The sequence below is a fragment of the Episyrphus balteatus genome, chromosome 2 (genome assembly GCF_945859705.1).
Source record: "Episyrphus balteatus chromosome 2, idEpiBalt1.1, whole genome shotgun sequence".
Taxonomy (NCBI): domain Eukaryota; kingdom Metazoa; phylum Arthropoda; class Insecta; order Diptera; family Syrphidae; genus Episyrphus; species Episyrphus balteatus.
Genome location: NC_079135.1, coordinates 110,510,410 through 110,536,496, shown reverse-complemented (window position 1 = coordinate 110,536,496; position 26,087 = coordinate 110,510,410). Strand labels below are relative to the sequence as shown.

Below are 26,087 nucleotides of genomic sequence, written 5' to 3'. Positions count from 1 at the left end.
AATTTAAGATTATTAAGTTTTTTCTTTTCCTTTTTGTTGAATTATTGGTTAAAATTCAGTCATATTTTGTGTTAAGTGGGGAAGTTCACAAAAAAATAACTGACCATTGTTTGGTTGTTTGTTATTGTTGTTAATAAAATTACGTCAGCTTAGCTATATTATACAAGATGTTTCCTCAAAATAACACGATTAAAATGACTTAATACGAAAGGTATCTCTTTATCCATGTATTCGATTTAACAACGAATTACATGTAATTAATCATTTTTATTTTGATAGTGTATTGATATTATTATGCTTGTAGTGAAGGTCGCAGAAGTTGAATTTTGATAGGCAGTTATTTGGAAATTTGGACAAATAGATTGGTTAATAGTGAAATGAGCTTACTTATCAAAACATAAAAAAATAACAATTCAGAGTAAATTATAAATTTAAGGGTAAAAAAGGCTAAGTGACAAAATGCTCGTATTGAAAATTCAAAAATAGAATTTGAAAGCTCCTAAGCAATTAAAACCAGAAAACAATTTTCTTCTTAATGCTTGTTTTCAATCTATTGTTATTCGTCGACTTTCAATAACTTTGATAGAAGACGTTAAGCGACAATTGTTTATAACAAATTTTTTTTTTTTTTTTTTTTTTTTTTTTTTTTTTTTTTTTTTTTTTTTTTTTTTACTTCCAAATGAAACGGTTAACACTGAAATCGAAAGTTTAAAGGCACAAATTGAAGCTATAAACGTCAAACATTTAGCAACAGACGCCATTCTAATCGGCATACCGACACTACACAACACTAAAAGCGTTTGCTGATTTTCGTAAAAAAAATTCACGACAACTAATGCTTAGTGATATTGGCGAGGAATCAAACACTCCAATCTATTTTCACGAAAGCCTTACCAAAAACAACCGAGCTATACTACGTCAAGCAATTCGTCTAAGGCGAAGGCATGAGCTTTTTTCTGTGTTTACCGCAAATGGACTTGTTTACATTAAATTAACAAGTAGCGAAGAACCTTTAATAGTAAACACCGTGGATGCACTGAATTCAACTGTCAATAATCGTAAACAAAAAACAAATAATCATCACGAAGAAGAGCAAAAGAAAAACAACAACTATGAAACTTTACCAAATTGCAATGATGAACAACAAAATTTACAAATCTGCAATCAAGAGTTACCAGAGCCGCCGTTGGAACAAAATTAGTACTTTTCGTATTTTTTTATTTTATTTTTTTCTTATGCTAATATTTATTTCATTAACTTTATGTTCTACAATCATTTCATTAATTTTCTTTTTTCAAATCATTACTATAGATTCCTTTTGTTTTTTTAACTACAGCTATTGTTATGGATGGGAAATATTTTCAGTATTATTTTTCATAAATTTAATTCTTTCACAGTATGGTTATCTGGACTTAAAGGGGCTATTAACTTTTTTCAACTGTTATAAGTGCAGTTAACAACGTTGGAGTTTCTCAGGTCGGCAGCAATACAAATTTGAACAATACTAGTACAATGTTGAATATTTTTCGAAAAAGATACAGTGGGTTATCTATTTGTCATATAAATGCTCAAAGCTTACAAAAACACTTAGATGAATTCAAAAGTACTTTCAATGATTCAACAATGGACATTATCTGTGTGTCTGAAACATGGTTGAATGAACAAGTGGACAGTAGTATTTTATGTACAGGTAGCTATAGGGTGTTTCGGTCTGATCGTGTGATTTCCAGGGGAGGAGGTGTAGCCATTTTCATAAAAAAATGCTTAAAAAGTAAGATTATTGAAACAGCTGATAGAAATGATGGCATGCAGTCCCTATTTATAGAGGTCGCATTTAAAACTGAAAAATGTCTCGTTGGCGTAATATACAAACCACCTAACATAACGGACTCAAGTACTATTTCGGACGTCTTAGAAGAAGTAACAACTAATTATAATCATATTATTATTGCCGGGGACTTAAACATTGACCTTCTCGATAAACAAAATTCTAGGATCAAAACTTTTAATGATAATCTGTTATCTCTTAGCCTTTTTCCTATTAACAGTGAAAACCCCACTCATTTTACATCCTCTAGCTCTACTTTACTTGATGTGTTTTTAGTCAACAAAATAGACTATGTTAACTTCTATGGGCAACTTGAAGTTCCTGGTTTTTCTAAGCACGACTTAATTGTCGCTTTTTACAATGTAAATCTTGATTCAAAACCAGCAACTAAAACTGTCTCATTTAGAAGTTTTCAGTCCATTGATATGCAGTCTTTAATAAGTTGTATCTATAACTCTAACTTGGAAAATATCTACCAATTTCCTGACGTCGATGAGCAAGTTCAATATTTCACTGAGACTATAAACAATCTTTTTGAAACTTTTGTACCCATAAAAACTATCCGAATAAAAAACTCTCAATTAGGGTGGTACACTAACGATATCCAACAACTAATTGTGAAAAGAAACTTTGCGTATAGACGTTGGAAAAGGTTCAGACTACCACAGTTGTTTTTAAATTATAAAGTCCTTAGAAATGCCGTAAATGTTGAAACACAAAAATCTAAACGGAAATTTTTTGCTTCCAAATTCCACAAATTATCGTCAAAACAACTGTGGAAAAATATCAAATCTCTTGGTATATCGAAGCAACAAAATAATGCTGAAGATGAATGCGATGTGAATGAGCTTAACAAACAGTTCGTGAGTTCTGTGTCTAATATATATGTTGGTGCCGTGGCTGACAGAAATTATATAAGAAATGATGAGTTTCTCTCAAGCTTCAATTTTAAAACAGTTTTTGAAGTAGAGGTATACAAAGCTATCAAAGACATTAAATCAGAAGCTATTGGACTAGACAATATGCATCCAAAATTTGTTAAAATAATTCTTATTTTTATATCACCTTTCATTACACACATTTTTAACACCATTATTACAAAGTCTTGTTACCCTAAACTATGGAAAGCTTCAAAAATAATTCCAATTTTAAAGAAGTCAAAACCACAACAAAAAGAATACAGACCAATTGCTATATTACCTTTTATTTCGAAAGCATTTGAAAAGCTCGTCAGTCGACAGATTATGACATTCCTAGAAACCCATAGGCTGATAACACCTACTCAATCAGGGTTTAGACCAAAACACAGCTGCACAACTGCGCTTCTAAAGATAACCGACGACATACGGCAGCAAATTGATAATAATTATGTAACTACACTGGTCTTATTGGATTTCTCTAAGGCTTTCGATACTGTTTCGCACGAAATACTTTTGAATAAACTCAAAAACCTTTTCTATTTTGAAAACTCAGCTCTGTCCCTTATTGAAAAATACCTTACCCATAGAACTCAGGCAGTTTTTGCGAGCTCTAAGCTATCGGATTTTCTGTCTACTCGTTCCGGTGTGCCTCAGGGATCAATATTAGGTCCGCTTTTTTTCACGTTGTTCAACAATGACCTGCCTCTGATACTCAAGCATTGTAAAATACATATGTATGCAGATGATGTGCAAATTCACTTCAGTTATCAAATCGGTATGGTTGAGGATGCAACGGCGAGAATAAATGAGGATCTGATGCGTATAGGACAGTGGTCGAGAGAAAATCGTTTGAAACTTAATTTAAATAAATGCCAGGCTATTGTTATTCATAACACTGCTCTTGATGTGTCATATTTTCCCAGGGTTGAACTTGATGGGACAATGTTAAACTACGTTAAAACAGTAAAAAATCTTGGTGTAGTCTTTAACCAAACTCTATCGTGGGATACACATTTGGCAAGTACAATCGGTCGAATTTATGCTGCTCTGCGGGTTTTGCACCTTTCTGGAAGTTATCTTCCGGTTTCAACGAAAATGATTATTGCCAAAACTCTAATCCTACCAACCCTTTTTTACGGAAACCCTATTTTCTGCTGTTTGGACAGTGCTAGTAAACGCAAACTTCAAGTAGCGTTTAACAACACAGCCCGTTTTATATATGGTCTACGTCGCTTCGATCATGTTTCTGCACAGGCAGGTAGTGTATTTAATATGCCTTTAAACAAATACATAGATTTTCTAACACTAACATTTCTATTTAAACTTGTCCATACAAAAGCTCCAAACTACCTTTACGAAAAGCTTAATTTCCCAGTATCACAAAGAAGCAATATTCTCATTGTACCTACCTTTAAATTTAGAAACTCTAAACAACAATTCTTTGTACACGCTGTTGGTCTTTGGAACTCCTTGCCCGCAAACCTGAGAGCACTAGATAACTACAACTCGTTTGAAAACTCTTTAAAAATTCTTTACAAAAACTGAAAATATTTCTAAAATCCATTTTAACTTTTTATTTCTAGTATTTTATGTAGAACTATAATTTAACTAAATATTTATTTAATTAATTTATATTAATTTTTGTTAATAACAATATATATGTATATATCTTTTTTAAATATGCTTTGTTAAATAATACAATGTTAACCTCATGTTCTAAGTATTACAAAAAAAACTATTTGTTTTAAAATGCTTACATATGCTAATAAATTCAAATTCAAATTCAAAAAAAAAAAATTTATAACAAATAAATTAAATAAACAAAAATTGTTATATTTATTACTCTTCTTCGGTTTTAACGCTCTTCCCCAAACACATTTCCTACATAGTTCAGTCATATTAGGTTTTTACAAAATTATCATATCTAAGCCATAAAAATACAAATTGGCATATTTCCTACCTAGAGCTTCCACCCATTTTCCCTCTCAATATTTTAAATCAATTTATTCGATTGGGAGGCGAAATCTGTAAGGTTTCGTTTGGCTAGTGACAACAGTCCCAAATTTTCACATTCGTTTATTGATTTATACCCTTGATCCTTCATCTTTTCTTGATTTTTCTGACTCTCCAGTAGGAACATTGATTTATGAACTGAAATAATATCTACTGATTTGCTAAAGAGTTTTATTTACTTATTTTTTTACTTGTTTGTGTAACTTGCCATTTAGGCTATTGATTATGTCGAAAAAAACAGGGCAATAAGGAACTAAGACGTTCACGGGTTTTTATTGCAGGAATCGTTCAATGGGTTATAAAAGAACATAAAACCGCGGAGTGCTATTAAATGAGAGGGTGGAAACTGAAGATAGGGGTGTAAAAGCCCCCTTTTTGGTTTTTTCAATATATCTCGTAAACCGAGCAAAATTTTAGTATATTGCTCTCAAAACTTTTTGTTTTTTGCTCGGTTTACGAGATATATTGAAAAAACCAAAAAGGGGGCTTTTACACCCCTATCTTCAGTTTCCACCCTCTCATTTAATAGCACTCCGCGGTTTTATGTTCTTTTATAACCCATTGAACGATTCCTGCAATAAAAACCCGTGAACGTCTTAGTTCCTTTCTAAATGACATAATCAATAGCCTAATTATGAATGTTTTATGTCTGAAAAGCAATGACTTTCAATTGCTTTCCCTTCCGAGCGTTTTACCTCCAATATTTCAGACCTAGCTCTCGCATTTACTTTTTTTTTGTTTGTTACTCTTCTACCGGGCTCATAAAGCAAGCCTGACAATAATCGTATTTTATGGAGCATTCATATTGCATTCCAGGAATTTTTGTCGTTATCATATCAATATGCAGCTTTTAATAAAATGTACAAAAGGTGGAACTCGACATGAGAGCCATTGGTCCCTTCAAGGATTTGTCTCAGTATAAAGATTTTACCTAATTGTCGGTCTGCCAGGCCGAGGGTCAAACTAGTTTGTGTCAATTAAAATGATGCAAAAATTATTTTAAGGATTGTCCAAATATGGTGTCTCCTTTTTAAAAAGACATTAAAAGAACGTTGAGGGTCAAACCATTGGACATGGACATATTATCTTCCGGTCTTTCTTGGCTATTGATGATTTCCGGAAATATACCATCAGATCCATCGGCATTGTTGTTGTAAAGGTTTTTTTTTAGAGTTTCTTCAATCCTTTTTCGATGTCATCTTGCGAATTGCTATGCACTCATAATCATAATCCATTATTTTCATTGCAGAACAGGTCTTATTTTCCGGTTTCCTGCTGATTTAAAATGACCTTTATAAAATATTATCTTATGACTTCCTGTTTATTATTTTAGTTATTAAATTTATTTTAACACGTAAGTTAATAAAAAGTAACTCTTTTCACAACTCTTAAAAAAAAAAAAAACAAATTATTTGTCCTCATAACGTGTTCTTCTTTTTATCGCAAAAACAAAATAAATTTGCTTGAACACAATAACGTGTTCGAATAATCTTAAAGCGATTTGCGTCACCTTTATGTTTTCTGCAATTACAATTTATTTCTTTTTTTTTTTTTTGTATCTTTAAGTTACGAGTATTACTCGTCAGAATGTCTACTTAGCATGAAGTGTATTGGTCAAGATTGCTCTTACAATATACAATACCCACGAGTACAAGCACATTGTATAGTGAAGTAATTTTTAAGTGCATTTAAGAATTATCACTTTTTTTTTGTTGAGTTTTTGTCAAATTTGATCAACAACAGGTGAGGATGACGTCTTGAATTCTTTTTGAATTTTTATTTTTTCGATAACAACCAATTTAGTCATAAATTTTATGTATATCTTTTTATTTCTATTTTTGAAATAAAATTCATATATTGGATCAAGATCAAGAGTATGTTGGTAATTAAAATTCGAATTGCATTCATTCAATTTTTTTTTTTATTTATATGCGGTGTATGTAGTTAGACGAAGGTATTTATTTTTGGTGTAATTAAGGCAAGTCATGCATTGGTAGAATAATTCAAAAACGATATACATATAAATTGAACATTATCAACAAATAAAGGTAATAAAGGTGAAAATGATTAGTCTTGGACTTAAATAAATACATTTTTGGCATGAGCGCCGACTCCATTAAGGGGGAGGGGAAGGCCTAATGACTTACAATTGGCAACCATTCTTGTGTGCGTGTTAATTGTTTGCAAGAATGAAAGGGACCTATAGTTTTTTGCTGAGTCTGAACGGCTTAGCAGAGATTCACATGTTCAAGACAATATTACTCTTGGAGGTTTTGTCAAATACTACCAAGAAGCAGTACTCCTGGAAAAATGTCTTAGTAGTAGAGACTGGATTTGAACTTAAAATTTCTGATGTAACAGTCCATCGCACTAACAATTGCTCCATGAGGTACTAATTGGGTCTTAGGCTAGGTTATGTTAGTTTTAAGTGGCTATCGGCCGAAGACCCGACTCACTTAAACTTCATGGTCATTGTGATACCACAAAAAATAGCAAGTTAGGAAGGCACTTGTCAAACTACTCGGGGCTTCTTTTGAATACGGAGAGACTTTTTACGTCTATTTTAACTAGATTACTAGTATCTTCATTGAAGAATTTTCCCAATGTTTCCTCATATTCTTCTCTAGAAGTCATTAGGGAACGCGCCAAGTCGTTTTATGACAAAGGCAAGAGATTTAATTGGCGCCTGGTTATCCGAGAAGATCGTAATATCCGTGTTTGGCCAAGGTAGAACTTCCTTTAATCGTTAGATTTCCGCTTGGAACACGCTACAGTGGTCTAATAAAGGGAAAAGACTGAAATTGGTTTTGTCTGGAAATATTTCCCATATTAACCATCAGTGTGGAAGTATAGTCATTATCCAGAATGCTGCGATTCTCAGATACGGATCTTGAGGAATATTTTGGTACACCAAATGGGGTGTGGTGTAATTTGAGCAATCCGAGATGGGGAAAAGTTCCGTTTTGAGGTGATTAATATCCAATCTACACCAGTGCATACGCTTGTTCAAAGCTGCAAGGGTCTGTGGGTACCTGTCCGAAACGGCAATTGCAACATCATCCGCGTAAACAATAACCTGGAAAGCTTCTCCCGCTAGGACTTTCGTTGACTTCCTAGTTCCTAGTGAATAGATCTTTCCCTGAGGGCTCCCTCTATTGGCTGCTTTGCGTGTCTTGAAGTTCCCCAACTCTGAACTAATAATTTTACTGCTAAATATGATATTCATCATGTTCTTAAGAGAGTCCTATATTTTATATTGTCTAGATCTAGATTGAATTGAAGAGCATTTATGATTGTTAAATTCATGACATGTTTACTCTTTTTGAAGTGAAGGCAACATTCGATGGCGCTAACCAGGAAATTGAGATCAGTAGACACCGATTTTTCATTTGTGTAGGCATGTTGTGCCTAAGAGATGAAATAGGGTTCTATTTCCTGTCTTAGATGGATATCTATTATTCTTTCCAAGGTTTTAAACAGGACGAATGATAGACTTATCTTCTTAAATCTTGTGATTTGATGGATCAAAGCTGTTTATTATTTTGTCGCAAGAGATATGACCTTTACTTATTGAAACAAAAAAAAAAAAAAATAGGGTAGACTGGTGACCAAGGTATCTTATTGAATTCGAGCTGCTTGGAAAATTAGTGTCTAGTGGTAGGTTTACAGATTCTCTTGAAATTGAAATTATTCCAACCACCATTTGAGTCTTAGTGCTCGGCATAGTTAGGATAGATACGATTTTTCTAAATCTCGCAGCAGTGTTAGTATTCTGCCTTACAAATTTTAGAATTTTGTTAAGCTTTAATTTAAAGAATATATTTTAAGTAGATTTATATTAGGTATGTATGTATATGCAGGCGATTTTTGTCAGTTTGAATTTAAATGCAAATAAAAAAACTTTATTTCAAAACTATGTATTTTCAATTTTTTAATTGCATACTAAATGAACCTACAAGTAAGTAAAGTCTCAAAAATATTATTTTGAAACCTAAATTTTCGTTTTATGTTTCATTTTTTTATTTTTCTGATAAAAATCTTGTTAAATATTTTTTTTTTTTTTCAAGACAAAAAAATAAGCAATACATTATTATCTACCAGTATTTTACTCTTTACTCAATCTATACTTTACCTACAACAACAAAAAATAAGTAAAGACTTTATCTATTATTATTACAATATAAAAATTCATGGTTATATTTTTTTTATCTGTATCTTTTAATGCTCCAACAAACAGACAGATAAAATTCTTTCAAAACAAATAAACAGCTAACTAAATAAATAAAATACAAAAATATCATAGGTGTACGCCCCGCCATCCATTCGTGTATCTAGATTTATTGCAAGTTAATACTTTTTTTTTCTGTTGTACGTTTCTTTTCGAAGAAGATACATGTATATAAATAATAATGTGTGTGATGGGGCATCCAAAAGATATAACTTTGCACCACATTGTGCTATGGGAGTGATTGGCGGCGTTGCGGCACGGCGCGTTCGCGTTTCGCCGACTAAAAAGCAAAAAAAAAAAAAAAATAAAAGAATTAGAAAACAAATCGTATTTTAAATCTTAATGATGTGTATTATAATGGAACAATTGGTGAGAAAGTCACGTCAAAAATGAGGATCTCATCGAATGAGTGGGTGGGTTATGGCATCAGTTTTCGGCATGACGCTGAATGAAATTTTTTGAAAATTGTCATAATCATAACAAGAATTGTGTGTTCCTACTAGATCATTGCTCATTAACAATCAAGATCATACGTCTTTTTTTCTGGAAAGAATAAAAGTGAATGAAATAATTATGTATTCATTTTTATGGAGGAACTATTGAGGGTTATTTTACAGTTTTCAATTATTATATAAAAACGATTTTTGGTAATTGTCAATCAATAAAAATTATTTGGAACAAATGCACAGTTTGAGATGGTTCCGAAACTTCAGATTTCATGTTCTGACTAGGGACGTACATACAATTGAAGCAGCCAGAACGGAGACCTTGGAGGGAGAAGGGAGAGCAACAAGCTTTTTCTCTCGCTTTATAAAGAAAAAGATAACGATTGTGTTGAGCTTTAAAAAATCTGAATTGAACGTGTTCAATGTAAAATTCGGGATCTTTCGAGAATTTTATACACAAAAGTTTTTGAAATAAAAATATCTGGGGACAAAGATAATTTCAGGAAAATAAATTTAGAAAAATAATTTAAAGGAAAAAGCTTTGATGAAGCTCTTGTCTGCATTAAAAACTGTTTTCAAAAAGATACAAACCATCTTTCTACGGGGCTTAGGACAAAATTAACCATCATTTGCGCCTTCTAGCGTCAAAATAAAAATCATTTAAAATTAGAGTTTTTTTTAATTTTTTTAAATATTTTTTTTTTTTACTTAGGTACTTGAGTGCCTCGCAAAACCCTGAAATAACGAATGGCCTTATTTTAATAGAGATTTTTTAATTGCACCTAAGAAAGCACTAAAAAGAACTCCAAAGAATATCCCAAGAAGTATTATAGAAACGTTGATTTCGCACCGTGTAGGCGTAGGTGGTACGAAAACGTTAAAGATATCAAGAGCACTTTGGTTACAAAATTCGGAAGTAAAATCGGTAGTTGAGTATTTGAACTGATAAATTTTAAAGCCTTAAAAAAAAAACTAAACAATAATTTAAAAAATACACATAGTACAGGTAAAATAGAATTTTTGTGAAACAAAATACAGGAAGGCTGATTTTTTTCAGGTCTGAAAAAAAGGGTATTAGAAAAGCTTAAGTCCTGGGGTGACATTCTGTATCGCATAAGCGAACAAACGTTTTCGCGTGTGCGTAAGATTTGCTTCATGGCCTGAAATTTTCCTCTTTTAAATATTGGCTTGAAATTTACCGAAGTGTGAATTAATTGGGTATTGAAGTATTTGGTCATTAAAGCCTAATTAATTTACACTCCATTAAATTTAAAGTGGGTAGCCCTTGAAAACGGGAAATTTTAATATTTGTATGTGATTTGACAGATTTCTCATATTTAATTGCCACTTTAAATATAATGGAGAGTGCATCATAAATTGGACCAACGTTTTATAACTACAACCGTTTCTTCAACTGATGATTTGAAGCAAACCTACTTAGGTCCATTTTCTTCACTCGGAGTTGTACAAAACTTGAGACTTTTTATATTAAAAATTCTCAAGTTATGTTCAACTCCGAGTGAAGAAAATGGACCTTAGATGATTGATTTAGGATTTGAAGGATTGACATTTTATGTAGATATCAGAAATGAAAAATTAGTATATCTACAAATTGTTTAACTCAGTTTACTATTCAATTTGACTTTTAAACTAATAACTCCCCTTTAATTGTATTAAATTAACCATGTACGAAATTAACAGCAGAGATGAACTTAATTTTGTGAAGCAAATACTCGACGTAAACAATGAATACAAAACAAATTACTTCACTAGGAGGACAGAAGGTGCCTTCGGTCAAATATTGAGTCATAATAAAATGATGATGAATCGAATAAAATTTGTACATACATACTCTCAACCCTAAAGCCAAACACACTATAAATGACCTTGATTATAATGCCAATCCCCAGAAGAGAAAGGAAGGATTGTCCAATCGTGACGGCAAAAAAAAAAAATAAAACAAAAAACAAATTGAAACAATTGTTACATCAGATTAAAGCACAGAAAAATATCATATGACGAGAAGATGATTATTTTTACTCCGTGATGGAACACAAAGGCATTATTTGTTTGTTTTCATATTAAATGTGTGATTAATGTTTTGATTAACCTTAATACGAATTAATTTCGCCTGGGAATGGGTACAAAATAAAAACCAAAAAAAAAACCAGGACCAGCTTTGCTACACAAAAACAATCAAAAAATTTAACACAAAAAACAAAACAAAAAAAAAAAAAGAAACCAGAGCCAGGGTGAAGCCAACACAGACAAGTTGACATTTATGCTGCTTCTGCTGCGTTTTATTATTAATTCATATCAAACTCAGTTCAAGGACCCACTGCGCCAACAAAACAGCCAGTTAACAAGAGATTCAGCCAGCGGGTGAGCAAGAATGACAGAGAGAGATAGAGATAAAGAGAGTTGTTGGTTGGTTGGTTTAGTCCCTGGTTTGGGGTTCTGGTATCGATCGATATTTTTTTTTTTAAGTACCGACAATACAACTTTCCTGTTGTTAGCTCGTCTTTCTACCAGTGCTGTCGTTTTGCTATTTTCAAGGGTAATCCATTTTCTGTAGAAATTTAGAAGGCATAGAGCTTAAAATTAATCTTGATGGTACTATCTTGCACCTTTCAATCAAATAATTGTGATTCTTAATTTGGTTTGTCGGAATTTGTGATTCAATCAGGTCTTTATTTGATTTGGGGTAACAAGTTTAAGCCGCAAGTTTTTCTTACAAGAAAAATCATGGCATACAAAATTGAAATACAATACATTCTTAGTTGAAAGAACTTATTGTCATTAAGCAGGTGTCATAAGTAGTTTGTAAGAGTTTTGTTTATGTTATAGGATTAAAATGTTTACTACTAATAAGCACTAATTTCATTAAAAATAAAGTGCCGCCACCACTGACAAAGGTGACGACAACGACAACACAACGATGATAGAGTCGGTGACTTTTGAAGTGGTTATACCCTTTTTATACCTTGATTCCTTGCTACTTCAAGGAGAATTACATGTTCCTCTTCCTATTTACATATTATTTTATGGTTTGTTTTTTTTTTTTTTGTCTTTTGTTTTAACTTATTTTGCATCATATTTCATGAAGCTTTTTTTTTTTGTTGTGTTTTGGTTTTGTTTTTGTCGCTGCGTATATATACATATTTTTTTACATGGCTATGAACTTAACAAAATATATGTATATAATTTAGTATAGCACTTGTCTAGGTCGTGTGTGCGGTTTTAAAAGTGAAATGGATTTGAATTTCGTTTATACCTTCATTTTATTTTAAATAATTTTGTATTATTTTCTACTTTATATTGAATGTAGAAAATAAAGAACTAGATTTTTACCGAAGTATTGTTGAGTGTTCTATGAAAACCAACATTTTTTACTTGCGATACAGGGTGTCCCTTAGTAAGATGAGGAAAATTTGTTTTTGTATTTGAATGACAATTTTCTCAATCTTTGTATTGATAAACAATACAACAAGTTTTTTTTTCTTCATAGTTAGTTTGTTTACCTTTTACAATGATAAACAAATATTTTGTGCTGTCAATCAAAATGATAAGAGGGTTTAAACCTTCTCTTCAGCAAGAACAAACAAAATTTGGTTTGCCATCCTTAAGGAAGTACATGGGTCTGCACCGAAAATAGAGTTTAAACCAAATTTTTGAAACTTAGTCGTTCAGCAAATTCCAATTTGTGATTTCTGATTCGCTTTAAAAACAACGCAACATTTAACGTAAAAATATGTAAAATATTGTGCAAAACAGAAGTAACCGTTCTAACTTAGTATTTCGTATTTATTTTTTGCATAATTCTTCTCATAAAAAAACAATGCAAATTATGAGGGGTTACGCACTAGGGGTATACTTTATATCTCTTAACTTTTTATAAAAATAATCATTCTTTAATGAGTTTTTAAAAATAAAATAACAAAAAAATCATTCAATTTGTCTGTGCAAAGCATAAGCAACTTTGTCACCCATTGTAAGAAAATATTTGCTAAAATTACTTTTCGGGTAGATTTGGCATGGAATTCAACATACTTATTATAATAAGAGTTCGTCATTAGTTTTATTGTAAATAATACCTTTTATCTATCTTCATTAAAACTTTGATCTCAACATACATAATTATTAAATCTAACGGTAACTAGTTTTCAAACTCTATATACACGGAATGTTATAATACAACATATTATATTTGACATATTCAAATATTTCACGGCAAGTCAAACAATTTTGAATAAAAGAAAAGTTGATGTTTTGTTTTTGACATGTAGTCCAAAATAATGCGTTTCGCCCAGGCACAACAGTTGGGCTCATCAGTAAGATGCTGTTGTACCCTTCTTATACGCAAAATTTGTAGTTGATGATTACCAACATTTATATATTTTACAGTGAAAACTCACTGTAAACTAAACTCCTGCTCAAAATTAACGCACACATTTTTCGTCTGAAGTTATACCCCTGCATCTTATTTTAAAAGGCTTTAAAATTCTTTGGTGCATTTTTTTGTGTTTTGTTATTGTTTAGCAAGTCGAAAAAATGCTAAACTGCAACAGTATTATCAACCAAAAAAAAGATAAACCAAATTTAACAATTCAAGGTCTGAAAACTGATTATAAAATAATTTTTATTTTTAAGAAGAAAAATTTAAAAAAAATGGAAGCGGGTGACGGTTCTTTCCCATAATTGTATGCAATACTTGGTATAGTCTCCTCTAGCGCATATGACAACCTGGAGTCGTTTGTCCATTCCACTAATTAACTTTTGAAGGTTTTGTTTTAACACTTCTTTCACTGAAGTTTTCAGTTGATCAAGACTGCTTGGAGGTGGATTTCGGTCGCGAATGCATCTTTTCAATATTTCCTACACATGTTCTATTGAATTCAAATCCAGATTTCTGTGTGGTTAATCCGAAGCTGGAATATTAAAATCTTGAAGATATTCTCAAACTACTCTAGCATGCATTATCGTGCATCAGACTAAACTGTGGACCAAATCTAGGGGTGATTGGAACCAGATGCTGTTCGAGGGCATCAGTCAAGTATTTTTGGGTACTTAACTTAGGTCTAGAAAGGCTCGCTAACTCCGTAGGTGTTGTAAAGCAGATTTAACTCCATGAAATTTTATTACTTTTCTTTAAAAGGCTCGCGGGTTAACAGACAGACGTCAGCAAATCTCTCCCCAAATCTTCCCGACAAACATATTATTCCATACCTTTAATTTAAGATCACTATTGTCTCATTTGCTAAAATAACCATGATGCTGTGGCATAAAGTAAAAGCAGGACTTTACTTTAAAATAAATAGGATGTGCGTTAAATTTGAGCAGGAGTGTATATTATTTTAGGGGAATTTGATTAAATTCGTGCTCCTAAAAAGAATATTGCCCGTGGTCTGGCTGATATTAAGAAGAAGAAGAAATTTTGGACTACAGGTCAAAAACAAAACATCAAATTGAATTTATTTCATAAAGTCCATAAAACAAAAACAAATTCTTGTTAACGTTTTCTTCTTCTTCTTAAAAGAAAAGTTGGCAATCGGCATTTGTCTTTTTAATATTGTTAAAAAAAAAAAACAAAAAACAAGTTAAACCAAAGTACAAAATCGCATCTTTAATTGAAAACAACTGTTATTTATTTCAAACGAAAGTGTTAAATAATCTAAACTTAACAAGGCAAAATGTTGCCATTTGTAACTTATGATTTGCTATTGAAAAAAGCTTACTTAATTTGTTCACACTTCATGTCCACCGTTTTTATGGAATTAACATTATGTTGTTTGACACGTTCAACATACGTCCTAAAAGCATTTATTTAATTTTGAATATGTAGTTCAAATTTGCAATACTTTCCCAGAATATAAAGGATTTAAAAACACTAAGGTCCAATTTATTCACACTCCATTAAATTTAAAGTCGCCATTAAAAAAGGGAAATTTTAAAATTTGTATGCGATTTGACAGTTTTATAATTTTTAATGGAGCCTTTAAAAATAATGGAGAGTGAATAAATTGGGCCTAAGCATCGGTTAATCTCCTTTAAACGGAATCATATTTTTTAAAACTCTCGCACTATGTTTTAAGCATTAAAATAAGTGAAGTCAAAACCATTTGCATTGAAAACCGATTGAAAAAATGAAACCACTCAAAAGTCATTATACTTTGAAAATTAAAAAAAAAAAAAAACAAAGAATCAAATAAGCATGCACATAAGTGTTATATTTGCCCTTGAATACTTGAATTTTCTCTTCACTTGAAAGATTAGTTATCCCCTAAATGCACGAGAACAAAAGATTTGAGTGAACAAATACTTGAGAACAAATCGAACTAACATTAAAGTTTTAAACAAAGAAGTCTTACTTTTTTGAAATGTGCAAAAAATTGTTGCATACTCAAATTATCCTTGGTTCACACGAAATGAATTGCCAAATTACCCAAACCAATTGATCAACCATTTCATCGCGCTATTTCTTTAAAAATATGCGAGAACATAATTGAAAAGAAAAAAAAAAAAGAGTTAAAATGCCTGACCTGGCATATCATATCAACCCTTTACTCTTTACTATGGTGCTCTAATTTGTTTGACAAAAAAACAAAAAAAAATACACATGTATGCGAGCTAATAATTCGCAGTCATCACTCATAGTCACACGCGGCATAAATCTATCAAAAAATATAAGCTTCCATTCATTAGAGACGGATGACAACCGACAATGTATTTAAATAAAGAATTGCTCCAGGGTCTACAAATAAGACAATGTACAGTGGACGGAAATAATATACAATTTGCAATAAAATCGACAAACAGAATTGAGAATCTCTTTCTTATCGTGTTGATTCTAAAAGATCGATATGAACACGTTTTTAAACACTTTTTGAAAGGCCTTGAGTATTATCTTACATTAAAAGACTTGTTCTTAAGAACCTTGAATGACAACTTCTGTTTTCTTTTCCCATATCAGAAAACATGGTTTCTATCGAGTTATTTTTTTAAATTTAATGCTTTTTTTTTAGTTTAACAAGGTTTTAAATCATTTTCAATTTGAACTTTTTTTTTACTTTTTTTTATTTCTTCCAAATTAAAACATTAATTTGCCCCATAGTGTATTATTATTTGATGGAGACTTTATTTGATTTTAATTGAAAGACGAACTTGTTCAATTTAAACATTTTATTTGTTATACATATTTTTTTTTTTGTTTTAATTTCAATTCATTCATACAAATACATTTATAAAAAAATTTCTTCAAATACTAATCAAATAATAAATAATAAAATAGAAAAAAAATGAATGCATAACCACAGACAACCCTGATGGTGGTTGTGAATAACTAACTACCGCAGGCAAGTCCGTGGAATGTGATTCCACTTATTGCTCACATTTGTATCATGTAACAAAATGTACACAATCACTTTAATTGTTATCAGTCCACTATGCAAGCTCGTCCATCCATAAGCCACTTAAATCACATGGCTGCAGGCAGAGAAACAAAAACACTTCATTGCAAGTCCACCAATTATTATTAAACTTATTCTATTACTATTTGCATTGCGAATGTCACTTTTATGTACGAGTATGTGGTAGTAGTTTTTAACTTTCGTATTTTATTTTTCATTCGGTAAAATTTTAATGGGAAGCGGCTTTGGTTAAGCCCGACAATGTCATCTAGCTTTTTTGTGGTCAGCTTATGTATTTAAAATTTAAATGCAGTCCAAGTTTCAAGACAGACACGTTACAAAGAATTGAGATTTCAAGTAATAAACATCGAAAGCACTTATCGCAAATTTACTTTCATAACTTCTTAAAATTTGAAATCATAACAAAATAGAATAGTCCGAATAAGTTACTATTTTTAACAAAGCTTTCAAATATTTTTGAGTTAAAAATAAGAAGTCTCCAATGGTATGACCATTTAAGAAATGTGATATAAAAATTTTGATTTCGGATTCAAATTCAACAAACCCAAAAAATTTAGAAAAAACTTCGCAAAACAAAACCCTTGAAATTTTGTTTTACATTAAGCTAAATTATTCTATTTAGTTTCAAAACTCAATAATTTTCAGAGTAAAACATTAAGCTTTCCTTTTTGTATTTACATCAAATTTTTTTGTATTTTACCAAATTATTCACCGTGAAAAATTTCGTATTTTTACATGCATACACATTTCTACTGGACGCTACCTAATGTTAAAAGTCGTGTTAAATAAAGGTCAACTTATTTTAATATAAAATAAAAAAGTTACACATACGCCATAGTGACCTTTTAAGTTTAAACATTGAAAATTTCTAAAACCATTGTTATCGCTGCAATAATAAAAAAAAACAAAAAATTCAGTTTATTTTCTGGTGGAGAATCCATAAAACTTTAAGATTTGGAGAATTCTTTTGCAGTCCTTTGGAAGTATTGGATGTTCTCTGTAACCAGTCCTCCCTTTCAATATGCTTATTTGACGAAAATGATATTGACTCAGTTTCACTTTTTTGGCATAGTATGAATAGGCTGGATTTCATGTCAATTTTCGATCAATTATTGATTTTCAACAATCGTTTTGATTAAAGTTCCTACAAAATTGTTTGGAAAGTGCAGTTATATTATAACTCAAATTTTTTTAATATTTTCAGTAATGATTTAATACACATTTTTTAAACATTATTTCCGTGTAAGAAATGTGTTTTAATAACAATTCATAAAAAATAGATAAAAATAACGCCCCTTGAAGAAACAACCTCAAATTGTTGGTTTTCTTTTTTCAATGCAATGCAATCCTAAAAGGTTTTTTTTTTCTGAAATTTCTGATTTCAGTTGAAGATTAAGCTTCCCTCGAAATAAATTCTTGTATACGGACCTGAAGATAACATTTTACATCCAAATGTTTGAAGAAAAATATCTATTGCGAATAGAATTTGTTTTTTTTTTTTTTTAAGTTCTGTTAATTTTCAATTTGTCAAGCATTCACATCTCATGTATATAATAACAAAAAAAAGACGAAACTCTCGTGTAATGCAAAAAGTCTCTTTTTTTTCTTTATTATACTTTTTTATTATGATTATTGTATGATGGTTTATTAAATTATAGGAAATGATGCCAAATGACGAGCATCGTGATGATATTTTAATTAACTTGGAAATGAAATGAAACAAATAATAATAATGATAAACTGACCTCTCGCTGTGGAGCAACACAAGTCATCGACCTGTAACGAACGGCTTTCGTTTTGATGCTTGCAAAAGATCGTGCTTACATAAAAAAAAACAATTTACCTAAATTTTGTAATTTTTGTGTTGTTAATTCTGTGGTTTTTTTTTCAATCAGGTATATTTTAATGGAGGAAGCATTTTTTTTGTTTAGAAAATAATTTTTCGGAAAATAATTGGGTTTAATGGAGGAAGTGAATTAATTTTTGTTGCTAGTACTATAAATATGTAAAATTTTCAAACCATGTCATAAACAAAAAACAAGCAAGACAATGACTTAATATTGAAAATTGTAAGTTTTTGATTGTCAAGATATAAGTTAGTATTATATTGAAACATTTGGTACAAGAACCAGATAACTCAATTTTATTCAAAGTTAACAATTTAAAAACACAGTCTGTAAAAATACAAACAAATTATAGGTTTTTGTTTCTTTTTTGCATACATATTTTGAATGTTCATATGTATGTATGTACATTAAGGTGGTCCTTATATTTCTTTTTGCCAAAACTCCACGGTGGATGGCCATCAATAAGTTCTAAATAACGAAAAAAAAATGATCAAATTTTTGTGAATTTTTATTTCAACTGCCTAGTCTCCCGGTACAATTCGGAAAACCCCATATAAAATTAGAAAATTAACTTTAAAAATCAAAGAAAAGGACGTTTTACATGAAAACTTCACCTTGAATCCGGGAGGGGAAGGGAGTCAAATGAAAATCTAAAAAAATTAGGGAACATTTTTCTCAGTATTCCCCAAATAAGGACCACCCTAATGTACAATACTGTTCGGATATTTCACATTGATACGGCAAATAGTTTGGATAAAATAAGAGTATTTTCCTAAAGCTTTAAACACGTTTTTCTTATAACGGTGTTTTCAAAGCTGGTGAGGAAAATTTCTCCGAAACAGAACAATCAGTGCTTTTAAAATTATTGAAACTCAATTCAGAGTTACTGTTACGAAAATTTTGTACTCCCGAGATATTTAAGACGCTCTAAGAAAAATATTCAATTGATATTTTTGACGTTTTTATTTATCTTATCATTAATAAAAGCCGCACTTGCTACTTTCCGCTTGCTTATTGCCAAATGCATCACATCAATTGAAATTTAAACTCATGTGATGTCATTTAGTGACGGAAATCATACAAGAATGAAAAAATCTAAAACAAGGATTAAGTATCGTAATAAAAACTCGTTTGAATTGAATTGCTTTTCACACCATTCATTGATTAAATATCAAGAGACCCATTTAGCTTGCATATTTACTGGCACTTGTTCGAAAGCAATCCATTCAAGTAATCAACCAACTACTAGAACCCATCTAACATGGCCCATAAAAATCTGGAGCCTCTGCTGACTTGCAATACAAGGGATTTAATAGAGCATTAAAGTAACCAAAGTTTGCCTTAAAGCCTTTTCTTATAATAAGTGCTATTTAAACTTTCTAACACTTAATAAATGTCTAGACTTGTTCCAACAAACAAGCTATCACCATCACACTATAGGTAAAGTTTCGACGAACAACTACATACGACAACTTAATACGTGTTAATATGTTTTGACACTTTATTTGTAAAATGCATTAACGCCTTCTCTTGTTGGTTGGTTATTAATTTTAAATACAAGTGTGTTCAGTATCGACAATATTTTTTTTTATATTAAAAATGCAAATCCCATCCAATCTATCAGCAAAGTTTTATTTTGTATAAAAAAAAATATATATAAAAAAAACAACTCTCTACTCGAAATTCAAAACTGGACAATTATTAAGATATCGTTGTCGTATCTAAAATTCTCACACACTCTTATGACAAAAAAAAAAAAAAAACACACGTTTGATAAAATATGTAGATACTATATAAAAAAGTCATTAATTAACAATCTCCTGTCATGTGAGTAAATTGCAAAAAAGAAAGAAGTTCGATAAGCCTCTAAATAATTGCACAAAAAAAAAATAATAAAAAACAGATAAATGCACGACTAAGTTGCGTGCACTTGCTCTTATTGCTGAAGGCTATTGAGTTGTTGAATATTGGTGTTGGAGAGTTTTTTATTTTTGTTTTTAATATGTATTTACTATTTACGTATACCAAGTTAATGTCAGTAAACTATAATATGATTGATTCAACACGAAATGTTGAAATGTAATTCCTTTTTTTTTTATTTTTGCATACTTGGTTTATTTATTTATTTTTTTGTTTTTTTGAAAAAGAAAAGTCAATAAACCAAAAGATGAGTTTGAACTCGTTAAAAAAAAACTTTATTCACATGGTATACTAAAAAACCATTTACTTAGCATTTACTTAGCAGAAAGTTTTATGATGCGCCTTTTTTCATTTAAATTTCTGTTGCATCTGGGTATTTCAATTGTTACGGGTGTGACACAGTTACTTAATTTTTTGGTCTTGGTTTGTGTACTATTCACTAAATAGCTTCAACACTTAATGTATTAAGTTGTTAATATATTTTTAAAATTAAATTTGGTTAACCTGTCTTTCAACGTCACAAACTCTTAAGGGTAGATGTTACGGGTGTGACGCTAGAAAATCGATTCAGTCTGCTTCGGTGGCTTTTAGAAGCCATATTTTAGATTTTCATTCAATCGTTTAAGAAAAGTCGTTGATAGAGTTTTCCATATGAAAGAAGATTTTATTACGTGTCCAGTAAGCATTTAGTATGCATGAAAATAGGTAATTGAGAGATTTTTTTGAGAAAATTATTTCAATTTTGGATAAAAATGAGCGTCCATCAACAAAACAGTTAAAATAATGCTTGCTTTGAAAACTTTAAGGCTTAATTTATTCACTGTCCAATAAATTTAAAATCGCCATTTAAAGTGGGAAATTCAGTTATTCACTGTCCATTAAATTTAAAATCGCCATTTAAAGTGGGAAATTTTAAAATTCATATGCGATTTGACAGATTTTCAATTTTTGACCGCGATTTTAAATTTAATGGAGGTTGAAAAAATTATGCCTTAGACTGTAAATTTTTCCCATCTTTGACTCAAAAACTCCTCATTCTTTTAATTTTTAGATTGAGGTATTTAAAAAAAAAGTAAAACTAACATGAAGTTATTTAAGTCAAAAGTATAAACATTTAAATACTATCATTTAATTTCTTATAGGTACGTTCACTTTCATTTATTATTTTTCAAAGTGCGTTAAACAATATTTTTCTAAGCATTTCCTTAGAAAATCCTGTTCTACATCGTTTCAGACAAAGGTACTGAAGATACAGTACAGAACAAAGTATTTCTCACTTAACAGCATAAAGTTATACTTTTCCGCCCCAGACAGTCCCAGAACATCCTGACTAAACAAAACCCTTTAAAACAATAGGTGTAGACACGTTTTGATGTTTTAAATATTGTTTTTATTTTTTTTGTCAACGTCGTTTCCCATTGTTTGTCAAGTACAAGTTTCCATTTAACATTTTTTTTTTTTAATACTCATACTACGCCTAAGTACATAGAGACAATAGAGACATACGAGTATAGTACTTTGTTCTAAGTTCGTCTGCTCCAATAAGTCAATGAAAGTAACCTCGTAAATTATTAAAGATGAGTGAGTATACTCGTACATCGTGTCACAAATGTGAAAATTGTTCATAGAATAAATTTGCCAACGTAAAGAAGTAGAAGCTCTTCTCTTTTGCTTTCCCCTTTCTCTCTCTCTTTATCTTTACACAAATTATTCATGAATTTTATAATGGATATGGCCCTGGTATATAGAGTTTATTATTCAACAAAAAAAAAAAAAACTTCTGCTTCTGCATGCCTTCATTATTCTTCATATCGTTCTTATGCATAAATGTAGTAGGGAGGTACTCTAATAGAAATGGGAAATGCAGTTTTTAACAGACTCAATGAGAGTACAAGAGTACCTACTTATGCTAGAAGAATAAAGTGTATAATTAAGAAAAAATATTTGTTTTAAGAAAACTAAAGCTCTTATTATTTTTTGATTAGCATTGTGTTTACGCTTACTTTGCGTTAATATGATATTTAGAAGTTATTTTTAATCAAAAAAAAAAAAAACACTGATCTGTAATTTACATTTATTGTGCAAAATTTTTATGTTGTGTAAAATGTATTTTTGATTCTAATTTTTTTTAAGTTAAAATTAAAGAGCAGATGCATTAACCCGTTGCTTCCTAGTGGTTTCAGCATGAAACCACCTATTAGTTACTTTGTTAGTTTTTTTTTACTAAAAAATGGACTTCTCCTTTTGTACTCTCAGCTCAAAACATTCCTTATACAATGTTATTACTAGTACAATCACTATTTTTTCATTTTAATGTGTAATTAGAAAATATCAAAACTTTTTTTCAAAATATTTGTATTTTTTGCCGGGAGCAAAGGGTTAAACTAAAATTTTCATAAATTTTTGTTTGACTGAAGTTAAAAAAAATGTTCTGCTCTGTGCAGATTTTTACAAAACTATTTCGTTATCAGTCCAACATCCCCGCTAAACGTGATAGGATGTCACCCAACTGCTTTTTGAGTTTTACACAGTTTAATTTAACTAGTCCAACTAATAAATTCTATTTGGCTGATATAATTCAACAGTGTGTTAACTTCTCAGTAATGTTTGTCTTTAAAAAAAAAAAAAAAAAAAAAACAAAATGCTGAAAAATCGATTAATTTCACAGGTCCACAAAAAAAATGGTTAGTACTTTAAATCGATACTTTCAACACGCTGAATCCGAATCTGAAGTCAGTTTAGCTGAAACACCCTCCAATTTTTAAGTACATTGCAAAAAACCTTAAGAATGGCACTAAAATTGGGAATTTTTCATCATTTTTCGCAATTTACTAAAAACTTTGAGGGTTTTTTGAGGGCAGAACTGACTTCTGACTTTTTTTACAAGAAAACAAATGACATACTCCGATTCAGCCACCTTGTAAAACTTTTTCATATTTTTAATTTAAAAAAGTGACTCTTGTACCTATTTGAATTTGAATATTATTAGCTAATTCTCCACTTAAATCAAACAAAACTAGAAGATCGATTCATTGTCTTTTGGTATTTGCTATAACGTCACTTTGATTTCATTCAAAATCTAACTAGCGGATTAAACTTGTTCTTTTCGTAAGGCACCGTTATTTATGATCATTTAAAATTTTATGTTTGTTTTCAAACAAATAACTTCTTAATTTGCATTTGTATTTTTAATCAAGTGGATTGATTGCCTTTAATTTGTTTTTCTTATTTATTCAATATCAGCTCTTATTCATCTAACATAAAAAATTTCCTAATTTTTCAATCAGACAAACCCTCACTACCGAGAATGTTTAATATCTTTTTTAACAACCTTTTATCAAACTAAAGTTGCAGCGCAAGCAAAGCTCGTATGTGCAAGGCATTTAATTCGACCTTCTGCTTTAATATGCAATTATTTCTCACATTGCTCAATTTAATATTTAAGTCACTGTTAAGTTCCGGTTCTATTAGTATAACAGAAACATTATTCCTCCAAAGTTACTCGACACCACGACCAAAGAAAAAAAAAAACAATAAAACTAATATAAACATTTCATATTCAAATAACAATTGAACTAGATAGTTGTTTATATTTATTGTAATTGAACTCCAGCAGAGTTCTTTTTCTTTTGTATTTTGGTATTTTTGTTTGTATACAATGCACGATTTTGTTGTAACAATAAATTATTATAAATGTAGAATTATTAATTTTATTATTAAATCTAAATGTATTCTGAGTCATAATAAAAATAATGTGCTATGGAGTGTAAAAAAAAGATGACCTAATCCATAATAAGATAAAAGTCATATTTTGCTTTTTTTTATTATTTATATGATTACCCTTGATATGTCTACGATTGTATCTTTCACAAAATATATTTTGGTATCTTTAAAGTTTATCTTTTTAAATCATGAAATAGATTTTTATAAGAAGGTTTTGTAAGGCAAATTCATTATACTACTGAAGAAGAAGAGTTTTTTTTTTCGTCTGCTTTCATGGAAGCTCTTGAATAGTTTTTGTTTCGGTAGCAGATTCTTGTCTTACAAAACTTGACCTTAAGGTTTTTAATTTGCATTCTATATGCAGGTATTAATTAGTAAGGATGAGATTAAAAATATAAGTATTTAAAAGGTCATTTAATTTAACAAATTGCAACAAAATTTTTTTAAGTTTATTTCATGTTTGAAATTAAAAATTAAACGCAATTAAAGAAGATATATCAAAAAACCTTTATTATAAAAAAAAATAGGAGACTTGAACTTTTTTCAATATTTTCTTCTTTGGGCTTTGAACATAAAAAAATATTTCCCTTTAAATTGGGCTCTCTATTACGGAAAGGGATCTTAATCTAAAGTAAAATTAAGGTGTAGATAGAGAATTTTTTTTCATCCGCTTGCAGAAAATGTAGGGTTGGTAAAGATTTATAATTTTCATAAAGTTTTGAGAAACAGATAAAGCTGGCACTTTTAATTTCGAATGGAATTTAATAGATGACCCACTTTTTTTGGCATTCTCCATCGTAATGACATGTCTGATATTTATTTAAAGTTCGAATCCTAAACTTGCCCATTAGTAACTATGTATCGCAAGAAAAAATCGGATGCAGTTAGGTTGGGAAACCTAGGAGCCAAAGAAATTTAAACAACAATTAGCTGAACAATTAGCATCGAACGTTATCTTGCATTAGAACGTATCCTTTTCACATAAAATGTCACATGAACGACAACAATTAGGCACAAAAACCATATTTGCCTTCAATTTTAAAATTTAAAGTTCAAGCCATATTTTTATTCGCAAGAACTGCTTGAAATAAATATATAATTTCTAGTCGTCAGTAAAAAAGGACATTAAATTAATATTTAATTTTGTTTTCTATTTCAGAAAGAAGGCCAACATTGAATGTGATAAAAATGAATCGCTAAAAGGGAAGAAATTAATTAATTTATAAAACTTAAATCCACAATAAGCAGACGACAAACGAAAACCACGGAAAACGCAATCACATACATATTTTTGTACAAAATGCTGCAAAACTCAAATACAATCCAACCGAAAGTCGTGGTGATAAGGCGTAGACCGAATCAGGGATTTGGTTTCACGTTACGTCACTTCATAGCTTATCCACCAGAAGATGATCCTTCCTGGCCGGTTAGTATACAAAATATAATTCATTCTAAATTAGTATTAATATTTCTTTTTTTTTATAGGAATCTTCCAACGCATACCAAAGAAAAGCTATGGAAACAATATTTATTAAAGAAGTCCAGGCAACCGGACCAGCATGTTATGCTGGCTTACAAACCGGTGATCGTGTCCTAATGGTGAATAACATTCCGATAGCTGGGATCTCGTACAGTTTAATTGTTTCTATGATAAAACAAACCCCATCGGTACTAACACTGCATGTTGTTCCGAAGGAATGTGATGTCTTGCAAATGGTAAGATCATACAATAATT

General features: G+C 30.4%; 1 protein-coding gene across 2 annotated transcripts in view; it reads left to right on the top strand.

The window, feature by feature from the left end:
• Positions 1-26,087, top strand: part of LOC129912679 (rho GTPase-activating protein 21) — a 52,233-nt gene that overhangs the window by 5,080 nt on the left and 21,066 nt on the right. For both annotated transcript variants that reach the window (XM_055991033.1, XM_055991034.1), the window contains exons 2-3: positions 25,512-25,778; positions 25,838-26,068. In XM_055991033.1, the coding sequence (XP_055847008.1) occupies positions 25,653-25,778; positions 25,838-26,068 (357 nt within the window). In that variant the 5' untranslated portion in view covers positions 25,512-25,652. The remainder of the gene's footprint in view (positions 1-25,511; positions 25,779-25,837; positions 26,069-26,087) is intronic.